The 21,705-nt window shown below is 50.4% G+C and overlaps 1 protein-coding gene across 1 annotated transcript; it reads right to left on the bottom strand.

Annotated features, from left to right (window-relative positions):
* Nucleotides 1-7,489: 7,489 nt before the first annotated feature.
* CYP2E1 (cytochrome P450 family 2 subfamily E member 1) lies at nt 7,490-18,420 on the bottom strand. The gene is made up of 9 exons (XM_022568351.2): nt 18,217-18,420; nt 17,078-17,237; nt 14,023-14,172; nt 13,567-13,727; nt 12,959-13,135; nt 11,759-11,900; nt 9,714-9,901; nt 9,079-9,220; nt 7,490-8,317 (listed from the first exon to the last, which is right to left on the bottom strand). Exons 1-9 carry the CDS (start codon nt 18,391-18,393, stop codon nt 8,127-8,129), a joined length of 1,488 nt encoding a protein of 495 aa, XP_022424059.1. The 5' UTR covers nt 18,394-18,420; the 3' UTR covers nt 7,490-8,126.
* Nucleotides 18,421-21,705: the final 3,285 nt, after the last annotated feature.

Below are 21,705 nucleotides of genomic sequence, written 5' to 3'. Positions count from 1 at the left end.
ACCACTGCAGAATGCATGAAGTGTTTATTTCCAGACTGGCAGTGAAACACTGTCCACTCCATCATCTATGTGACCAATTAAGCCACTGTTCAGACATCTGTGCATGCAAGTTCTCATGTCTCAAGGGAATGTAGCATGCTTTCTTCTAAGGGTCCATTCTGATCAGAGAACAGTTGTATCTGTGTTTTTGCCATTGCACTCACCTTGGACCACTCTAAGGTCATATTACCCGCCTATATCCACATGCCACCTTTATCTTTTTTATGTATATTGCCCTGAAGCTGAATCTTACTTAGTTTTACTTTTCCATTTTACTTTAAGGACCCTCATAAAGCTCATATAGTAAAATATAAAACAAGTTGAGGAAAAAAAACAACTCACCAGAGATGTATTCATTTCCTGCTGTTCTTAGAAACACACAGAGGACTCTGGAAATAGAGCTGCGAGAGAAGGTGAATGGAGGGGCATCAATTTAAATTTTTAAAAATGCTTATTTAAATAATGGTTGTTGCTTTATTTAAACAATGGTTGTTGCTTTATTTAAACAATGGTTGATTCTCCGATTTAAACAATGGCTGCTTCTCCGCATTTATTTCCCTGTGAAGTTCCCTACAACTGATGTGGGCTCTGCCATTTGTCTTGCTTTGGTTAAAAGGACATAGGATACAGCAGAAACTAACACAACACTGTAAAGCAATTATACTCCGAAAAAGATATTAAAAAAAAAATAAGGACATATGATGCAAACACAGATGAAAAGCACTTTTCCACTACAGCTTGCCTTCTGGGGCTAGCCTGTTAGGGACATGTGGTTTAGCCAACAGCCAGCACAAACCACCAAAAAAGTAAATGAAGTCATCTTAAATCAAACAGCCTCAGTCAGGGCACCAGATGACAACACGAACATAGGAACTGACCAACTAAACCTAGCCCCAAAATGCTGAACCACAGACCTAGAGATTGTCACACTGAGTGAAGTAAGTCAGACAAAGACAAACATCATATGATATTGCTTATATGTAGAATCTAAAAAAAATGGTACAAATGAACCTATTTATAATACAGAAATAGAGTCCCAGATGTAGAAAACAAACTTATGGTTACCAAGGGGAAAAGGACAGGGGGAGGAATAAATTGGGAGATTGGGATTGACATATACATACTACTATATATAAAAGAGATAACTAATAAGAACCTACTGACAGCACAGGGAACTCTACTCAATACTCTGTAATGACCTATACGGGAATAGAATCTAAAAAAGAGTGGACATATGTATAACTGATTCACTCTGCTGTACAGCAGAAACTAACACAACATTGTAAATTAACTATGCGTCAATAAAATTTTAAAAAGTAAAAACAAAACAAAAATTTTAAAAAACCCAAAATGCTAAACTTTGAGCAAATCTTTTTTTAATATACTTATTTATTTATTTATTTTGGGCCGCGCTGGGTCTTTGCTGCTGCGCGCGGGCTTTCTCTAGTTGCGGTGAGCAGGGGCTACAATTCGTTGCAGTGCGCGGGCTTCTCATTGCGGTGACTTCTCTTTGTTGTGGAGCACGGGCTCTAGGCACACGGGCTTCAGTAGTTGTGACACGTGGGCTCAGTAGTTGTGGCTCACAGGCTCTAGAGCGCAGGCTCAGTAGTTGTGGCGCACAGGCTTAGCTGCTCCATGGCATGTGGGATCTTCCCAGACCAGGGCTCAAATCTGTGTCCCCTGCACTGGCAGGCAGATTCTCAACCACTGTGCCACCAGGGAAGCCCCCAATGTTTTTTTATTATTTTTTATTTTTTAAGTCAGTAAATTTGGGTTGGTTCATTACTGAGCAAATGCTAAATGATATGTCTAAGTCCCCAAACTCAATGTTTTTAACAAAATTACGTGGGGTAAAATGTCTTACATTACATGCTGAAAAATAACCAATAGAACTTCACAACACATGTAGAACTTCTGAAAGGAAAACAAATGTCACCTGGATGGACCTCAGTAAGGTTGTTGCACTAAGAGACCACGTGAATTTTAAAAAGCAATTGTGTGCAGACCAGAAAACTATGTTTTAACTTTTTTACACCGTAACATGAGTCTGTTAATTTTATGGGGGCATATGCTATGTTTTATTTACATTTTTAAAAAATCAGTTTGGAGCCAATTAGAGTGAAGTGTGATTCACGCTAATTTTCCCATTTTAAACAGTGGAAAATAGGCTTCTGTTATTGTGCTGTGGAATTCATGATTATCAAGCACAGGTTTCTGATGTTAAGTGGGAAACACTTGTATTTTGAGTCCCCGGAGCTCACTTAGTCCACAGAAAGAATTAGGGAAAATAAGACAGGCATGTTTAAGTCAAGGTCTTCTAAAAATTATTTGTTCTTAAGTTGACTGCATTTCTCAAAAATGGTGTCAAAAGTAAACGTGTTTGACTTAATGGTGGCAGAGTGGATAATATTATCCAAAAGTCAAGATGCCTGATGTATACAAAAAATCACTGGCACATCACTCATGTCCTCAAATCCTTTTTCCTCTCCTCCACCCACACCCCGCTCACTCCCCAATCTTTCTCATAAGGCAGACATACCCTGACAAACCCTTCCTGAACTAACAGAAGGAACTGCTAGGAAGAGCAAGCATCAGCATACCTCCAGATACCAAACTTGACGGTATAATAGGCTTGAGAGAGCTCAGATAACAGAAACAGTGGGAGTAGAATGAAGGAATGGGAATATTTAGGGAGCACCATACACAGATTCTCTCAGCTGTGACAGGTTATCCCTCCACCCCCAGACCACACCCTCGGGACCTCTCCAATAAGTAACATTTCTTTTGGCCTCTGCCTACCTGCCTCAGCCTAGCTCAGGTCTCCTTCTGAAAGTCGATTCGGACCTTCCATTATCACCCAGTCTTTGACAACTTCGGGAGGAAGCAGTGTCACCCATATCTCGTTCACTCTGCGCAGAAGCATCAATAATTGCTTGGCCATGCAAAGCTAGAATCTCCTCCTTTCTGTGATTCTTCTGCCTCTGCTCTGAAGCGCTAATAAGCGGGTTCAGGTTTCAGGGGTTGTCCTTCGTTCATAGGGCGCCTCCCCTTCATGCTTCATAATAACTACCTTGTTCCAAAGAAAAGGGGTCAGTCATTCAGAGCCCAACGATCCCCCCTGGCACTCACGGTCCCTAGAAACTAGGTCTTGTGAAAACTGTAAACGAAACCTGGTGCTCAGCAGGATACACAGCGCAGGAGGGGGCCTGACACCTCACCTGCTGAAAAGACTCCGAGAGACCCCAGTAACAACTACCACACAGTAAGATTCCTCATGCACTTCACACTGATTTCCCCGGGAATCGGGGGCAACTCGCTAGTCCTTACGGCGCTCGCTTCACAGGTGAGCAAACCGAATGTCACAGAGGTTAATGACATCGCCCGGGAGGCTTGCTTCGGCGGCACAGCTAGACAGTGCACGCAGCCCGCAGCCCACCCACGCTCGCTCGCGTGGTCTGCAGACCCGCCCCGGCCTCACAGTCACCTTGGACTCCACCCCCAGGTCGCGAAGCCTCCGGAGGCGGGCGCCCGGCCGTCCGCAGTGCACCGTCTTCTGACCAAGCAACACTCGAAGCACGGCCTGAGCCGGCCCTTTCCAGCCCTGGACCAGCGGGTCCTAAGGCCACAATCGCCTCCCGGCCCCTGCCCAGGCTGCGGCTCGCACCTGCGCCTCAGGCCGCGCCGCTCACACCCGCCGACCTTTACGCTCCCACCGAGTGGAGCAGCATCCCCGCCCCGCCCTGCGTCCCCGCGCCGCGGCCGCCTTCCACACTTGCACCCACCTTCAGGGACCCAGAAGGACAGCCAGCGCGCGGGCGCAGCTGCCGTAGCGCGGTGGGGCCCGGACGTTCCTGACGGAAGAGGGTGAGGTGGGCGGGGCCGCACACGCGCAGGAGAAACCCGTAAGACTCCATCCCCGAGGCTCCTGCGGGAAGGCGTCCTTGCGTGGGGAGAGTGCGTGTCCGTCTCCGTCCGTCGGCGCCGTCGAGGGCCGTTTTGTGTATCGAGGGGTAATGGGTCTTGCTGCCCTGAGCCCCAGATGTGATGGATGAGACTGTGTCTCGACCCACGTGCAACCACGTGGAATTCTGGTTTGTTATTAAGTCCTAGTTTAAGAAACTGAAAGAGATGTTGTGAGACGAATGGGTAAATTCTTATGGGGGCCGAGAATCCGATGATACTATAAGTTAGCTTTAATGTTTTTGTTAACTATAACGGCATTGCGGTTATGGATCCCACGTCCTTTCTTTTTTTTTTTTTTAACAGTTGCATACTACAGCATGAATCGTGAAATATCACAATGTCTGTCCTTATTAAAGTACGTAAACCAATATTGCAACTGTTGTGACTTTGTTAAATTAACAGTTTAAATGTATATCCTGTGTGCGCGATATTGTTGAACCATAGTTTGCTTTAAGTACTTTAATTAGTTTGACACAATCTTTTATGGACTTTGTGTCAACAAAGACCACGAGGAAACGTGAAATAGAAAATTTTATTACACGTAGGTTTATGCGTGCCTGTATGTGCCACAAGAGGAGTTCAAGACAGGCGGTGTGGATGGGAAAGGGACAGGGCACGCTGCTTGGGAGGCTCTGGGACATTGCAGTGGTCGCAACGTGACACAGCGATAGGAATCCTGTAACTCTTTGTTCCGGCAATGCTGGCCCTTTGAATTTATCTTGTTTTTTGTCCTTGGAGCGCCACATTTCCCCCTCTCTTTATTTATAGGGCCAATCCTTTGGCCCTGTTGGACACCCTGCTCATGTCTACCTATCTGCCTAGCTCCTTCTCAGGCGTTCCAGAACACTTTTTGTTAGGACAAGAGGCAGGGGCGTCGTAGGGGCCCTGGGCTCCTGATGCCTGCTCTCTGTCAGAGTATTATTCCTAGAGAGGGGGTGGGGGCTCCATGGGATGTGATGGAGGCTTGTTCAAATGTTGTCTGGGTGTTGACTGGCCGGTATTCTTGTCACCTTACCATCTGGAGGTTCATTGGTTGTATTCTAGAAGAGACAAACTTAACAAGGAAGTTAAAAATGCATGGCCCGAAGATCAGTAGAAGTAGGAAGGCTGCTATAGGACCTAGAAGAGGAGTTAGCCAAGAGAACCAGGACCAGATATTAGTCTTGAGATCCCACCAGTCGAATCCCCCTGAGGCTCCCTTCATATAAAACCCTTTAGGTCTTTCGATAATATTCCGAAGTTTAGTTTGAATTTTGCCCAATTGGTTGACAAAAAAACCCAGCAATCCTCCTTTAACATTGCACAGGTCCCACATTGTTTAACCGTTGGTAAGTATAAAGCTCTCCTATTCTGTAAAACCACTCCTGCTAGAGAATTTATTTGTTCTTGTAGAGTGTTAATTTGAGCTGCTGGGTAGGCAATCTGTTGTGTAAGTTCAAGAAGGAGCTGTCGGGCAGTGAAAATAAAGTTTAAAAGTCCAGATAAGCCTGTTTCTATCCCAATGATAATCTCTAGGACTGATATTACATTGAGGGCTGCCCGCTTTTGTTTACGTGATTGAGAGTATAAGGGAAGTGGGGTGCTGTCATTTATAAGGGTAAGATTAGGAATAATGTATGCAAGGGTACAGGTCCCCCGTCCAGTTGGCTGGAAGGCATAAATAGGCATTGGGTCCGCAAAGGAAACAGGTGCGATTTGTAGGGGCTAGGCAGACGTCTAAAGTGATGTTGAAGTAGGGTTTTCCTAAATGGGTGCGGGAATGTTCTGTGCCCTCACAGGTAGTAGCTAAAGTCATTCCAGCTAAAGGAGAGAGGCAAGCAACCTTTGAGGGATGAGAGGAAAAGTTGTAAGCCCAGTTGAAAGAAGGAATAGTAAGGTTCCACCCTATGTCATAATCCTCAGGTGTCTTGAGATTTTTGCAGTCTTCTTGCTTAATATTTGAGGGTTGGAACCAAAAATTGTGGTTATGTTAGGGACAACTTGGGGATGGGGTGGGACTTTAGCTAGAGTAGTCTTCGTGGTGGCTGTTAAGGCCATATTTACTGGTGTAAATGATAAAGTAGCTTTAAGTTTTGTTAAAAGGTCCCAGCCTAACAGAGGTGTAGGACAGGCCGGGAGGACTAGGAAAGAGTGTGTGAATAAAGTATTTTCAAGAGACAGGGTGAGGGAGGTTTAAAATGGCCATAAGAGGGTTGTCCATCTATCCCTGTTGGGAGGATCGAGGAACAGCGAGTGGGACCAGAGAAGGAGGTCAGAGCTGAATAAGTAGCCCCAGTGTCAATCAGACACTGATAGTAGCCCCTGCCACATCCAGGGTTACCCGGGGCTCCTCCGGTCTTATGGGGAACGTAGGGGCCTGGAGGTTGAGCCCCAGGCACCTTCAGTCGTCCACACCCAGGAGCCCCAGATCCGGAGCACAGTCCGCTTCTCGTTCCTGATGGCCACTTACCACCGACAGGGGAAACTGGCCTTGACTTTGGCCCAGGGGGCCGGGACCCGAAATACCCTGGGTGTTGGGTGGTCATGGTGTTGCCCTACCCGCTTGAGGATGGGAGGGACAACTCCTTTTCCAATGGCCCTTTTGGTGACAGTAAGGGCATGGGGTATGGGGTGGCAGGGTGCAGCATTTCCTGACAGTGTGCCCCTGCTGACTGCACTGGTAGCAGGTCAGCGGTGGTCTTTGAGAAGGAGAGGGGATTCCTGTAGGTCCCTGTTGTGGGGGACTGAGCAGTGGCAACGGCCATGTATTGAGCGTGTGTCGCTTTAATTTTTCCTCCTCTCTTAGTTCTCACCTATTCCTGGAAATTTCCTCCCTGTCGCTGAAGATCTTAAAGGCCGTGTCAAGTAGGACAGAGAGTGGGGTTTGCGGGCCCTGTTCTAGTTTTCGTAATTTTTGTCTGATGTCAGGGGATGCTTGGCTTATAAAATGAACTGCAAGTATGGCCTGACTTTCAATGATCCAAAGAGGATCATTCCCAGGCTTTAAGGTCTTGTCATTTGCTCACGAGGTTTTGGATTTGCTTGGGACCCGACACCCCTTCCTTCTTTCTAATCTGTGGATATGCTACCTAACGTGGTAGGTGGGACTTTGCATATGTGATAGGGTAAGGATCCTGAGAAGGGGAGGGATTCCAGTGTTACCTGGGTGAGCTCGATGTTATCACAGGACCTTATAAGTGAGAAGCAGGAGGGTCAGTGAGAGCTGGAAGATGCTGCACTGCTGGCTGTGAAAACTTACTCACTTTACTAAGGAACATGGGGCTTATGTGCTGCACAGTGTCCCAAAGCTCTGCATCTCACCCGTTCAGCCCTCACACTCTATGCTGTGGAGCGGGGCTGCTGACATGCCCACTTTACTGGCGAGGAAGTCAAAGCAGGAAGTCTGGACATACAGTGGGTTTCCTGGTGTGTGCCCTCTGGGTGGGAACAGGGTTCTTGTCCCAAATTATTCTTCTGTTTCACAACATTGAGGTTTAGTTCACGGAGCTGATTAATGATTTCCTCGTTTCTGCCTCATTCTGCACAAGGGTCCCCATATCCTTATAAGTTCCGCTTCCAGGCACGAAGGCTTAAGAGATAATAAGAGATCTCTATGCTGACTTTTCAGACATATTTTAATCTGAAAATATAGCACAGGATAATTGCTACTAGTGAGCCCAAAGGAATAACTTCACATCCTAGGGAAAGATGTCAGGGGATACATTTAGGATATGGCTAACAAATCCTCCGAAGGTATATTATTTTTATTTTTTCCAAACAGCAAAATAGTGTCTGTACTCCTTTTTGTGAATCCTTTACAGGAGATGCTGACTCTGGTGACTGGGTAGCTCTACTTTTACCGAAGAGTTTAGTTTAACCTACACTGATATGTTCTTACTTATCATGGTTTCTAGGAACTCCAACACAAACTAAGTCATAGTTTGCTTTAATTAATTAGTTTGACACAATCTTTTATGAACTTTGTTTCAAATTCTATCTGAAGAATGTGCTTGGCCTGGAAAGCAGCCTCTCTGGCCCAGTTGGTTCCCTGTAGAGCCCTGGCTAGCCTTGCTGAGGGGGCACAGGGAAGCAGGAGGCCTCCAGGCCAGCATCAAGGGACCCGCGGTCTTCAGAGAACGTGTGCCTCACACTTGTGAGCGGGGAATGACACAGAGCCTGTAATGGGGGGGGACCTTGGCAAACCCAATTGCGATGGGGCTGAGGTCGATATCCATGGGGTCCACTGGCGACTCCAAGTTAAAGTGCTGCAGGATGGAGGCCAAGAACAGGAATAGTTCCATGCGAGCCAGGCCTTCTCCAACACACACCCGCTTTCCTGGAGGTGACAGCAACACTAAGACACCGCCCTGGGCCACACAGCAAGGGCAGAGCTGGGTGGGAGGAGGCTGTGCGTCAACGGCCACCCTAAGCAGAGTTGACCCCCGTCTGTCTGTTGAAAGGGAGCCCAGAGTGGATTTCAGTGTAAGAGTATCAGCGACAGGTGTGCTCAGGGACCAGCCTTCACACAGCCTCAACCACCAGGACTCAGCTGCATGAACCTGTGTTAGGTTGGGAGAATGGGCCCTGCCCAGCGCTCAGCCTGATGTCCTACAGGAAAGAAGAGCGGCCCCAGGTGGAAGCCAAAGCTCTCGTGTTGGTGTTAAAGTTATCGAGTTGGTTTCAGATCTTCCATCATACCCACACCAAGGGCAGGCCCTGGAAAGGCAGCCAAGGGCTGGAAAGGTTAGATGGTCCTACGATGAGTCCAGGTAACCAAACGTTAAAATTTGCTTAGTAACCCTTGTTTAAAATTATGGAGAGTCAGTAATATAGTTTTGAAAGATTTTCACTAAGTTCTAGTAAATGAAGAGTTTTAGCACTGAATGAAGTGAAGTATCTAAGGAAAGAAGAACTCATCTCAACTCATTCCCAGGACTTCTGGTGAAAAGATGTCATTTAACCTCTCTGAACAGGGAAGAACACATTTGGGTCATGTTGGGGACAGAAATCAGGGGCACGATGCTGATCACACATGGAACAGAGAGCAGGAGTTAGGGACAATCCCCAGGGAAGGGGCTACACGTGACCTCTTCTTACCTGCGGAAAATGGCTTGAAATGGTCACTGTACTTGAACTTTCCATTTTCATTCAGAAAGTGCTCTGGCTTAAACTTCTCTGGTTCGGGGAATTCTTGGCTGTCATACAAGAGGGAGTCCAGTGTCGGAATTATGACTGTGCCCTGGAAGGAAGAGAGGCTGCCTTGGTCAGTCAAGTTAACACAACACAGACTTTCACCTGGGAGCCAGCAGTTGAATTTTACGTTAGACAAGATGGTATGTTCCCAACCGGGGAAGGAGTTCGCCTGAGGGCAGACAGAGAGCAGGTGGGGGTCACGACCAAATGGCAATGAGAGCTCTCATCTTTTCAGGGAAGTAGCTCCTCTGACCTACTCATCCAGGGCTGGATGCTACTGTTGTTGTCTCTTTCTGCTGCTGGAACGCACCTCAACCCCAGGCACCGTCTGAGTAGCCCCTTCCCAGACTGCCTCCATTTCTGTGGTCACCAGGTCCCCACAGGGGCAGCAGCACTTTGCAGGGTAGGGATGCTGGCCCGGCCCCCAGTGTTCAGCCGCATCTGCCAAGAGCAGGTGTCCTTGGTCCCCGTCCTGTTCCCTGGCAGGCGGCTGATCAGCAGGGTGGTGCTCAGGGGTGCGCTGCAGGCTTACATCTGACCTTGGGGATGACGTATCCTCTGAACACTGTGTCCCGGGTTGCTTCGTGGAACAGGTTGGAGGGAATCATGTCGATGAATCGCTGAATCTCATGCACCACGGCATCCAGGTAGGGCATATCCAGCCTGTCCTTGATGGCAGGGATTCGGCTTGGCCCAATCACCCTGTCAATTTCTTCATGAAGTTTCTCTGCGAAGATATGCATGGAATAAATGCATGACTCCAGGCTCGCTCAGCGTTCATGCTCCCGTCCATATACCCAGTAGATGCTTATGGAGCTTTGGATTATTGGGTAGTTCATCCGCATGCGTCAGTAAGAACCAGGCTCAGTGAGGCTAGGAACCGTCTACAGCATTTATGTAGTTACTTATTCATGACCTCCACTACCTTAGCTGGTCATGGCTAGCCCTGCTCTGGTCTTCATGCCAGGAGCAGAGAATAAGAAAGGGTCTTGGGGATCTCTAGTTGGAGGGAAACTGTGTTAGTGGTTACCCCAGGCTGGTTTGTTGCAGGCTTGTAAGGAGTGTGGAGGCGAATGGAAAATGGAAACTGACATACTCCGTGTGTTTCTGAGCAGCCTCCGGCAGTCGCTTGGCCTCTCTGGGTTTGAGGTTGCCTGTGGGCCTTGTAATCTGTTGAGTGAACTGCAAAGCTCCCGCAGTATAGCAACCGAGTGACAATTTTAAACACGTGTAACAAGAGGGACAGTACGCTGATATTTACTAGATGGTATATATAAGAAGTCGTGCACAGGGATCTCACGTGGCAGTCCAGGGATATGTGGAGTTTGGGGTGGGTGGAAGGCAGGGAGGCGAGGAGGGGCCTGGGCTGGCTCTGCAACCTGCTTTCTTTCCAAGAGCTCTGAGCCAGTACTGAAAAATGTCAACACATGTTAAATTTGGCAGTGGATGTGTGGGTGTCACTCATATTTACTTTCTGTCTTTTTCTCTGTATTGGAAATTCCTCATAATCCATAATTAAAACAGTCTTGGATTCTGTGGCTCCCCTATAGTACAGAGTGGTCAGAAGCCCCCTCAGAGCTGCCACAGACCCGTGGAGCCTTCGCTCCCTAGACTTCCGGCTCTTTCGCATCACCTTTCTGTCAGGTAGAAAAGCAAAGGCTTTGGAGTCGGACCAGGTCTGACCCTGGACAGGTTATTTCCTAGAGGAAATAACCTCACGCCCTTTCCATCAGCCCTCAAGAATACAGTGTGTTAAAGGGCTGATTCCCATACCTGGCACACAGCCGCAGCCAGCATGGCTCGGGTGGTGAGGGGCTCCTTGCAGTGGGGACCCCCCCACCCCAGCTCTGTGCCCAGCCCAGCGCAGGGCGGGGGCTCCAGGCTTGAGCACTGCTGGGGAGGGCACCCTGGCCCCAGGCGATGGCTCCTTTACCTCCTCTTTCCTTGGAGGTTGGCGCTGATTGGCCTGTTGATATGTGGCGTTGCTCACATCGCCTCCACTGGCCCATGCGGGTGATTCTAGTGCCTCGTGCTCTGTGCATGCAGCCCCCAAAGCCATGCCTGATCCACCCTGGGTCCCACCCGGCCCAGTGCTGGGGAGGAGCCCTGGGAGGGAAGGCTGAGTCCAGGGCAGCAGGCAGACTTGCAGTGCTTTTCCTGGGGTTCCTCCTCTGATCCCCACTCTTCCAATCGGGTGAGACACGCCAGGAGGCCTTGCCCCTGCCCCCTCCTGCCTCTCAGCTCTGCCTGGAAGGCTGGGGCTGACTCAGGGGCGGTGTGCACATTTTTTCTCTGTCATAAACAGATCATGGCCTGGAGTGGATGCAGCCGGCCTGGCGTTTCTCCACTGGGCTTTCTTCCTGCAATCTGGGGTTTACAAGTGGGTGTGGGAGAGCTGAGTGCCGGGGCCTGTCATGTACGAGAACACTGCCCCTAAAGCATTCGTCCAGCAACCCCAGTGTCTGCAAGGGTTAACAAGCAGTCCCCGTTTGGCCGACGGGAAGCTGAAGCCTAAATGCTCCAGGCTGACCGTGCAGGTGTGACGGCCACGTGGTCCGGTGTCCTTGCCTGTTACTTGTCCTACCTTCGACCTCCGGGTATTTCATGAGAATCAGGAGCCCGTATCTCAGGGTGGTGCTGGTGGTCTCTGTCCCCGCAAAGAGCAGGTCAGCCACGGTCACAGCAATGTTGTCCAAAGTGTACACAGGGTCTGTACTGTGTTTTTCCTGCGATGTGAGAGATAGGGCCTCAATACAGGGAGGTGTTCAGGTGGATGAGAAAGAGACCCTGTGTCCCTCAGCAGAAGAGCACTTGGCAGCCCTGCCAGCTCCACAGGGGGCCCATCCTGCACAGACACCATCGTCTCCATTGCAAGGCTAGGGAACAGAGGCTTCCAGAAAACCGACCACGGGTGGGACTGTGCCCTCACCTGGCTGTGGGGTCCGTGCTCCTTCTATGGCACCGAGGGCCCTCCTGGGGGTGGGGCTCTCCCTGGCCCTGTGCCACGACCTCCAGCAGCTCAGGGCTGAGCTGTGGGGCTTCTGCAGGGCTGCCCTCAGCCTCATTCCACCCCACGGCCGCTGCCTTAGGTCCCAGGAGGCAGGGAAGTCACAGGGGAGCTGGACATAGGGTGGGAGGTGGGAGGGGTGAGAGGAGGCCCAGCTGATGGAAGAGACTCTCAGACTCCAAGGGCAGTCTTCCAGGAAGCCAGGTGTGGAGCTCATGTGTGGCTCTGGAGCCACATGTGATGCCGAGGAAAGAAGAGAAGCTTGACTGATCTGGGTGGGCGACCCAGTGGGGTGCCAGAGAGGTGGTGCCGGGAAGGCCCGGGCCCCCTTGAGTCCGTGCACGACGTGGGGGTTACGTGCTGACGAGGAGCACTGCGGGCCTCTCCCCAGGTGACATGTGGTCATTAGTCAGTTGATCAGAAGTGGTTAAGAGGCTGGGTTGGAGGGAGCCAACGTGAGGGGCCCACTCACCCGGTCCCACAGCCCCCTGATGGCTTCCCCAAGAAAGGCCATCCTGTTGGCCGGCCCAGTGGACAGTACAGTGGAGCCTAGGGCGGCCAGGCAGGCTGGCCATGTGTCGACGTGTGGTGGTCACGCTCAAGCCAGTGTACTTGTATAAAACTAAGAGCCAGAATGTACACGATGTGGGCGGCGTGGACACTGCAGTGCAGGTCATAATACAAATCTGAAAGATGCGCCCTGCCCCCGCAGACCCATCTCACAACGACCGAGTGCCCGGCTCCGCCTGGTCTGGACGCTGCGAGCTGTGAGGGTACCTTCTCCATTTCCAACAGCATGGTGTCAGTGAAGTCTCGGGGGCAGCTGGCCTCCAGCGACCTCTGGTGGTCCTTCACTCCTTCTAGAGCGTACTCTTTTATTTCAGACACATTTTTCATTAGTTTTCTATGGCTTCCAGGCAGGTAACGTATGTAGCCTGAGAAATTATTATAAAGCTAGAGAGAGAGGGAGGGAGGGAGAGAATTTTCTTACTATATATATTTTTTCCAGATGCAATAGCATTTGGCGTACTAGGCTGACAACCTTCTCCAAACCTGAACTGATGGCTGTCGCTATTGTATTGTTTAGAATATTCTGGGCACCACTCTACGAGGTCGTGTGAGTTCCGTGGTGGGAATGCGAGCACATAGGCAGAGGTACCGTGTGCCTGGTGAGGACTGATTTTAAAGAGTGGAATGGTAAGTGTCCTGAGGTTAGCAAGGGGGAAAGGTGGGCCCCGTGGAAGTGTCCCGAAGGAGCGCTCAGGCTCTCTAGTCTTGTGTGCCTGTCTGTCTGCACACACAAGTACCCCTTCTTATCCTTTCCCTGCTGTAAACCCTCGACTGAAGCCGGGTGCAGACCAGGCGAGAGGGGGGAAGTGCTTCACCTGGATCCAGGGTGTACTGAGCAGGTGGAAGTTCTCATTGAACAGGCTCAGCATCCTCAGGGCCGTCTTGTCGTTGTAGTCAGCGCGTCTGTGGAAGAGGATGTCGGAGATGACGTTGTAGGGCGCGAAGCCGATGACAAAGGTAGGGTCGAAGGGCTGGCCTGGAAAACAGGGGAGCCATCAGGGCGCTTCGCACGTGGGTGTGGCAGGAGGGCCGTTCCCAGTGCTTGTGAAGAGACACCCTAGGACTGTGAGAATCCTCGGGAGGTGGTGACTGGGAACCACTCCGGTTTTCTTCACTTGTCAGTTATTCAGGACACACCAGTGCACCCTTGATGACCACGCCCGCTCCCTGGGTTAGAGGGGAAACCGGCTTGTGAAGTGGTATCTGGGGGCCAACATGGGAAGCTGCCTCGGTCGCCAGGGGTCGTGGGGCCCAGGCCAGGCTGTACGCACCATGGGTCTTCCGGAGCGCCCCCAGCAGGAACTGGGCCTCCCTCTGGATCCGCTGCTCATTGCTCTGTTTCCCCATCCCGAAGTCACGGAGGGTGGTCAGGGAGAACCGCCGGGTGTCCTGCCAGGTCGGTCCATTATTGAAAATAATCCCTAAGGAAGAGGGAGCAGCAGGCTGTCACTGCAAACTGTCCTCTCAGGAGAAAAGGGCAGGAGTGATGGGCGCCCTGTGCTGCGCTCTGCGCGGGAGGGACCAGGGGCCACACTGACCCGCGCAGTGACAGATGCTTGGGTTTGGAGAGAAGCCGTTGGGGTCGGCTGGCTTTCTCCGTTGCCCCTGTAAGCTCTGCAACCACCAGCCTGCTTGCTTTCCCCACTCTGCCTTGTGTCCTCCCCACAGGAGGGAAACCACACCTGACCACTGAGAAAAACCTCTGCCTCTTTCCTGTTTACTGACTAATTTCCTTGAAGCCATCCTGTTTCCAATGATTTTTTTACCCTCACACTATAGACACCTCAGCTCACACTCTGTGGCTTCACAGCAAGTCCTTACTAAAATCTGAGGTCACAGGCCCCCCGGACCACGGAGACCTCCGGATCCGGGAAGATCTTGATCTGGTTCCCTCCTGCACGTGGAGGCCTGAGGAAAGCCATGGCCCCGGACATTCCAGAAGGAAGTCTGGCCGGACCTGAGAGGTATAGCAGAGGAGGGCTTCATTCTACCCCAAAGGGACACCTGGATGGCCTGCAGGGGAAGCACAGGCAGGGGTGGGAGGAGAGGGATGTAACCCAAGGAGGCTGCCATGGAGTCAAGCCCGGGGATGGACAGCATGACTACTGATGGGTGTGTGGGCACCAAGGAGACCCATTTACAGGTGCCGTTCACCAGGTTAAAAGCACAGGTGACACTGAGTTCAGGGTCCTGTGTTCAGGTATCCTGGTGCCGATTCCTGTGGGACATTGCATAACGGGCCAAGTGGGTGCTGGGTACGTGGCACAGCAGCCCAAGAGGGAACCTAGGGGAGGGATGCTCCAAACTCGCGGGTGTCTATGCCATCAGCCCGGCCAGGCCTCGGGCAGCTCCAGCCTTCCAAGTTACTGACCCAGGACACAGGGCAGACAAGCAAGAGGTGGCAGGGACCAGGGAGCGTGTGCTGAGGAGGCCAGAGGACAGAGCAGAGGCTGTGCCCCTAGTCCTGAGGACCAGAGAAGCCAGAAGGAAGGCAGGAGGAGAGGCGCTGGGGGACCACCCTGAACGGCATGTGATAAGGAGAAGAGGTGGTTAAGGAGGGAGGGGCAGAGAAGCAGTTAATTTTAAAACGTTCTGGCAAGAACTGTGTAGAAAGAAAAGATGGAAGATACAGAATAATGTGAGAAGAGACAGAGGGAGACAGAGATACAGAGATAGAAAGACAGAGACAGAGATGGAGAGTGAAAGAGACAGAGTCAGAGAGACACAGAGATGGAGAGAGGAAGAGACAGAACCCAGAGGCGCACCATCATTTGGGATCCAAACAGGCTGAAATGGGGCAACAAATCTCCTCTCCCAGAGCTTTGTGAAGATTGACTGAAAGGATGGGTGCGGCCCGCTCGGCGCTTTAATACGCAGCCGCTGCTCCACACTATTGGTAATCACCAATGCTCACATCATTATTCCTGGGGACCAAATGCAGCCCTGGTCCAGGGCCTGGCTGAGGCTCAGGGTCAGCCCTGGGCCGTGTGGGACATACAAAAACAGCACTTTGGAGCCCTCAGGCAGGAGGCAGGCAAGCCCCTTGTGTCCCACCTGCAGGATGTGGATGCTGGCCCCTGCCTGACTGCTCTCAGGGGCCCATGACTTGGACCAGGGCTGGCAGATAAAGGGTCCCCAGAGCCAGGATGGAGCTCTTTAGCCCCAGAACTCCTGCTCTCCTGGGGCTCTCCTCCAGTAAGTCTCCTCTTGTGTTAATGACAAAGATTAGGGTAGTTAATTTTGCTTTGAGCCGCCCCCAATAACAAACCCACCCACAATATCTAAGAGGGACAATCAAATGCCATTGGTTGTGGCAGGATATAACCTCGGAAATGCAGACTGGAAAAATAAGGCAAGGAGCCCGTATACAACTGTAAGCACATCAGTTTGAAAATTCTACATAAAATGAATAAAAGTTTTCTAGAGGCTCATCACCAAAGTTGACTCAGGAAGCGCTAGAGGCTTCCAAGTTTTGCTGGGTTGGTGGGACACTGTTTCCTCCTGATCTGCTTTGGATCTCAAACACCAGGGAGCAAATGACAAAGGCCAAGCAGGTGAGGCTGGAGGACAGCAGGCGGGGCAGGGAGCGTTCAGAGCTGAGAGGTGGGGGAGGGGCGCCCCCGCCCAGGCTCCGGGACCTCCTTGGAGACGCGGAAGATGGAGTCTGAAGTCAGGAGTCTGCAAAACACTCAGATAAAGACCAGTTACACCCCACCCCACCCCACCCCTGCCCCGACAAGGCCTCCTCCGCCTGCCGGAGGGGAACTCAGGGGCTCTGGAGACACCGAAGGGGGGAGGGGCAGAGGAAAGAGGTGAGCCTGGGGAGACGGGGTCACTGGGAAGTCTCAACACCCCCTTCCTGGTCTAAGAACAGCCCCAGGTAGGACATCGGGAGGCCCCCTCGATGGAGAAGCGGGGTGCCCATCATAGGTGAGGGGCCCTCGGTGGATGGAGCCCCAACACCCACGAGTAGTTGAAACTGTGAGTGGAAAGAGCTCCCAGGGGAGACTGAGGGCCCAGGGAGGCGGGAAGGTCTGCGGGGGGAGGCCCGGCCCAGCCGTCAGAAGCAGCTCCCTGGGTCCTATTTCTCTATGAACACGTCTGTCCTGCTGGCTGGAGGGTGGGTGCTCCAGGTCTTGTCCACTCTGGGTCCATCAAAAGGTGCAGAGCAATGACTGAGTGAGTGAATGCACCAACCTTCACCCGAGTTGTCTGCGGATCGCTTCACCTTTCTGTCTTTAGCATGTTGTCACTGTTATCTCAGTACCTCCCCCCAACATCTTCCCCCACCCCACAAGCACCGCCCCCCCCCCAAGTAGGACACACCTTTGTCCTGGTGCACCCGGAACGCGGGGATTTCTCCTCTGCCAGAAAACTCATTCCTGTAGTCGAGCAGGACCTCCTTCACGGCCTTGTAGCCGTGCAGGACCACGAAGCGCCGTGAGCCCAGGTACAGGGTGAACACCGGGCCGAAACGCTCTGCCAGCTGCGGAGGCCACCAGGCCGGGAAGTGAAGCCACCGCGGACTCGGGGAACATGCCTCGCTTTAACGTGCCCCCCAAGGTCGCTGTTGTTGACCAGGAGAACCCAGAGTGATCTGGGGAAGACCTCCCTAGAGGCTTCTTCTGCCGGGAACACATCCAGCGCAGGGCGCACCTGGGTGTGCCTAGCTGCCCTCCCTCCAGGGAACAAGTAACTGGGACGGCCGATTCCTCTTGTTCCCCCTGAGGCCCCTTTGCCCATATCCGCCCCACCCCCCCCACCCCCACCCCCCCAACCCCCCAACCCCTCCACCCCCACCCCCCCACCCCTGTCTGCTGTCCCCAGTCAAGGTCCCGGACCCCAGGACGCTGCTGGAGGCCCCGGAGCCATACTGTTCGGAGGCCCAAGAGCAAGTCTTCCTCTGCCGGAAGCTCGTCAACGCCTTTCAGAGCGGCTCCGTGCCCTGTGGCGTTCTTTTACTAACTCATTTAATAGACTCATTAACGCATTTTGTTTTTAGATTTGTTAGCTCATTCACTGTTCACAACAATCGTAGTGGGTGGGTGGGGGGTCAAACACTTCACTTTTCCCCCTGTTCTTTGGCGTCTACGGAGTGCTGCAGGTTGACACGCAGCTAGTGTGCGTCTGGTCTCAACGCGTGTCCCTCCTTGCATCCCAGTGGCAAAGAGCAGCAGCCCCGGCCACACTGCCCTGGCCAAGCCACCCAACAACAGCACGGCAGTTAACGCTTTGCTCGAGCAAGGGCCTTCGGGGCCAGCCATGGCCAAGGCCCACTGAGCTCCATACCCGAGCTGTAACACTAGCTAAATGTTTTGAATATCACTCTTGGGTGCTACTGGTAATTCAGCTAATTCATAACAAGCTGGTATTGAATTACAATTTGTCCGAGAGTGAATTGAATGCACACATATTACATCTAATTCCTGAATGCTCCTCCCTCAAATCAACAATATTTCTCTTACCCTGGTGAAGGATTTGGGAATATTCTTAAATTCCAACTGGAAAATGTTCCCAACGATGGGCAGTGGGAAAGGGCCAGGGGGCAGCTGCCAGCTGCTGTAGATGTGTTTCCAGATGGAGATGAGCAGCAGGGTGGCCATCCACACCAGCAGGGCGACCACGATGCCCACGGCGGCCATGGTGCCTTCCGGGGATCTGCCGACTCATGCGGACACTCCTGGGGAGAGGCACAGCTTTTATAGCGCATCCTTGAGAAGGAGGGTGACCAGCCAACCAATGTCACCTTCCTTTTCCTCTGGCCCAAGGTATTAGTTTATTATTAGCTGCTGTTGGCCACCATTTCAAAGGCCGATCCCTTCAGTGTTTGCCGCTTAGAACTCCATCCAGGCACCCACCCGGCCACGCCTGGGCTCTGCCAGCACTGGCTACTGACACCTGCACCAGTGTCAGTAAACTCAGCATCCAGGGGAGCTCTACCAACCCACACGTCAGAACATGGGGTGATGGCCTGTCCTCCCTTTGACACTGATTGGACAAGAAGGAGTACGGTCCTGTTTACATGGGTTTGTTTGGGGTAGGATTTACGTAAGGCAACATCAATTATGTGCTGACAGTCTCCATGGCAGAGTGCCTGATCTCCTGGTGCAGGTCTCACCTCTGAGCAGGTTTGTCTGAGCAGCCCCGGTGGCACTGAATCACCAACAGCCAAATTCATAAGCCAGAGAAGGAAAATTCAGCATCTGACATTTATTCCACTTTGTCAAATCAACTGGCAAATTCAGTAGAAGAAAAAAAAAGAAAGAAAAAGAAAAGAGTTGACCAATTTTGAAAAACTTAACTACATTTTTAATGTAGAAAATTAGGGGATAATCACTGTTCAGAATCATTTCTTCAAATTAAAAAAAAATACGTTAGGATTTTTATTGTGTTTGTTTCAATCAATGAACTATTTTGGTAGACTTTATGTTTTAACATATCTTATCTTTGTGCACAAAAATCACCTTCTGTATATTTATTTATGTAAAACCGAGGCTGCATTCCACATACTGAATTTTAACACACTTTCCCTCCCAGTTTGCTAGCAATGTGATTTTTCTGCATCTAGACCTGCAGCCACGTCACTGGTGTTGGACTTGTTAACTTATTGTTTCATGTAGGGACGTTGGCCTTGGCAGGAGTCTCGGGCCTGTTTTGTGCCCGTGAGCTGCTGGGCTGCAGGCCCTGCCAACTTGCGTGGGCTCTGGTCTTTCCTCCCAGGGGCTGGTGTGGGGCTGCAGGGCGCATTCCACAGGATGGATACTGAGCAACCTTGACCCCCCTCTGCCCTCTTCCACCCTGCCAGGCCTGCCAGGCAGACATCGGGGTCCACGCGGCATTTTTCTTCTTGGTTTGTCCCTCTTGCTGGTGCTGAGGGTTGGGCAGGGTCAGCCTTCCCTGGGGCTCCAATTCAAGCCCTGACTGGTGGGCGCGAGGACAGCAGACGTTTGAGTCAGAGAAGGCCCTCTGGCCCCCGTTGGCCGAGAATAACTACACCTGGCAGCTTATCTGAGCGTGTGCATCCTGCAAAGGGGCCCAAGGGCAGGCGCAGGTGAACCTAGACCTCATAGGGGTGCAGCCTGGGTGGTCTGGGGCCAGGCCCTACTATTCTAGGTCCTCTGTGGAAATGCCGTTGGAGGGCCAAACAACAACAAATTCTAAATGCAGGTACAGATGTCTTTTGAAAGTAAGGACATTGTTGAGTCCTTCTTTGCAGAAGCAAAAGACCTTTTTATTTGTCTTGGATCTTATTCAGTTGCCTGCACCTTCTCGGACAATGTTGACTAATTGGGATGACAGAGGTGGCCTTGCCTTGTGCCTGACGGGAATGGGTACTTCTCCATCAAGTCTATTGTTTGGTTGTAGCAAAGAGACAATCACATTGGGACGATTTTCTTCTTTCTCTAGTTAGCAAGGAGTGTTTAGCAGGGATGAGTGCTGAGGTAATGAAATATCTTTTTAATTGAGACAATCCTAGGACTTTTCTCCTTAAACCTGCTGGTATGATGCTGGATGAAAACATTGTTTCGTATAAAAGCAGTCTTATAGTTCCGCTTCACAACCAAGATTTTCATGGAACGATACTCTTTACATGCTCGTGGGTTCAACTTGTTAATAGTGTTTTTAGTAGTTGTGCATCTATAGCCATAGACAAAATTGGGCTTCAGTTTCTTATGTTTTATTATATCTGCTATAAGAATTGTGCTAACTCTAGAAACAATTAAAATTCTCTCCATCTTTTTCTATTGTCTGGGATACTTTAAATTGTTAGGGAATTATCTGGACTTTGAAATTTTGATAGAATTTACTAGTAAAACAATATGGAAAGGCCTTATTGAAGTTAAACAATTGTTTATAAAGATTACAAATATCATCTCAATTAGGAAATTAAGACATGCTCCTTGTAACAAATCAAACAATGCAGAACTGGATAAAGCAAGATGTGAGAGTACAGACTCTCCCTACAGCGGTAGTTCTCCTATTTTCAGTCCCATTAAGAAAGAAAAAGTGCTGCCAACTCTCTTTTATTATTTCTCAGTTTTCTTTTCTACTAAAAGATTTCTTCTGCACTTACTTTGATTCTGTGTATCAGACTTGTGCCTACATTTAAAAGGCAAATGTAAACACGTATCTTGGTTAAAGTGTACTTAAAATAACTTCCTGTGCCCTGGCATGGCCTGCGGGGAGCCACACCTTCAACACTGGCAGAATCAGTGGCAGCAACTTGAAATAAAGTCCTGGAAGAATAGCAGATATCTTTTAAAAAGCTACCCTGCAATACTTTTAATGGCATAGAAGGAATATTGTGTAGGGAAACCATGGACTTTGACAACTCAGAGGAAACATGTTTCAGAGAAGTTGCATCCAAATGGTTTATTCTGGGTACAAGTCCCCGTTGGGTATAGAATTTGCAAGTATTTTCTCCCGTCCTGTGGGTTGTCTTTTTACTTCCTTGCTGATGTCCTCGGTAGCACAAAAGGTTTACATCTTGATGAAGTCAAGTTGATCTATTTTTTCTTTTGTCACTTGTGCTTTGGTTCGTATCTAAGAAATCATTGCCTAATCTAAGTTCATGAAGATTTATTCTGAGGTTTTCTTCTACGTGTACCATCCATTTTGAGCTGTTTCGTATATGGTATGAGATAGGGTCCAACTTAGTCCTTTGCATGTGGGCAGCCTTTGTCCCAACACCATTTGTTGAAAAGAGCAAACTTCAGGAATGGCGAAATCCCCAAGAGTGCCAACTGTCTTGGTACTTTTGTCAAAAGTCAGTTGACCACAGATGTGAGGGTTTACTTCCAGACTCTCAATTCTATTCCATTATTCTGTATGTCTATCCTTATGCCAGTTCCACAGTGTCTTGATAACTGTAGCTTTGTGTTAAGCTTTTAAGTTAGGAAGTGAGTTCTTTAAGTTAGTTCTTCTTTTTAAAGATTTTTAAAGAAGGTATTCTG

This window comes from Delphinapterus leucas, chromosome 16, assembly GCF_059928025.1.
Source record: "Delphinapterus leucas isolate spDelLeu-1000000601 "Yukka" chromosome 16, BTC_Dleu_Yukka2, whole genome shotgun sequence".
In the NCBI taxonomy this organism is placed as follows: Eukaryota; Metazoa; Chordata; class Mammalia; order Artiodactyla; family Monodontidae; genus Delphinapterus; species Delphinapterus leucas.
The sequence above is the reverse complement of the archived record's forward strand: the minus strand, read 5'-3'. Positions and strand labels throughout refer to the sequence as shown.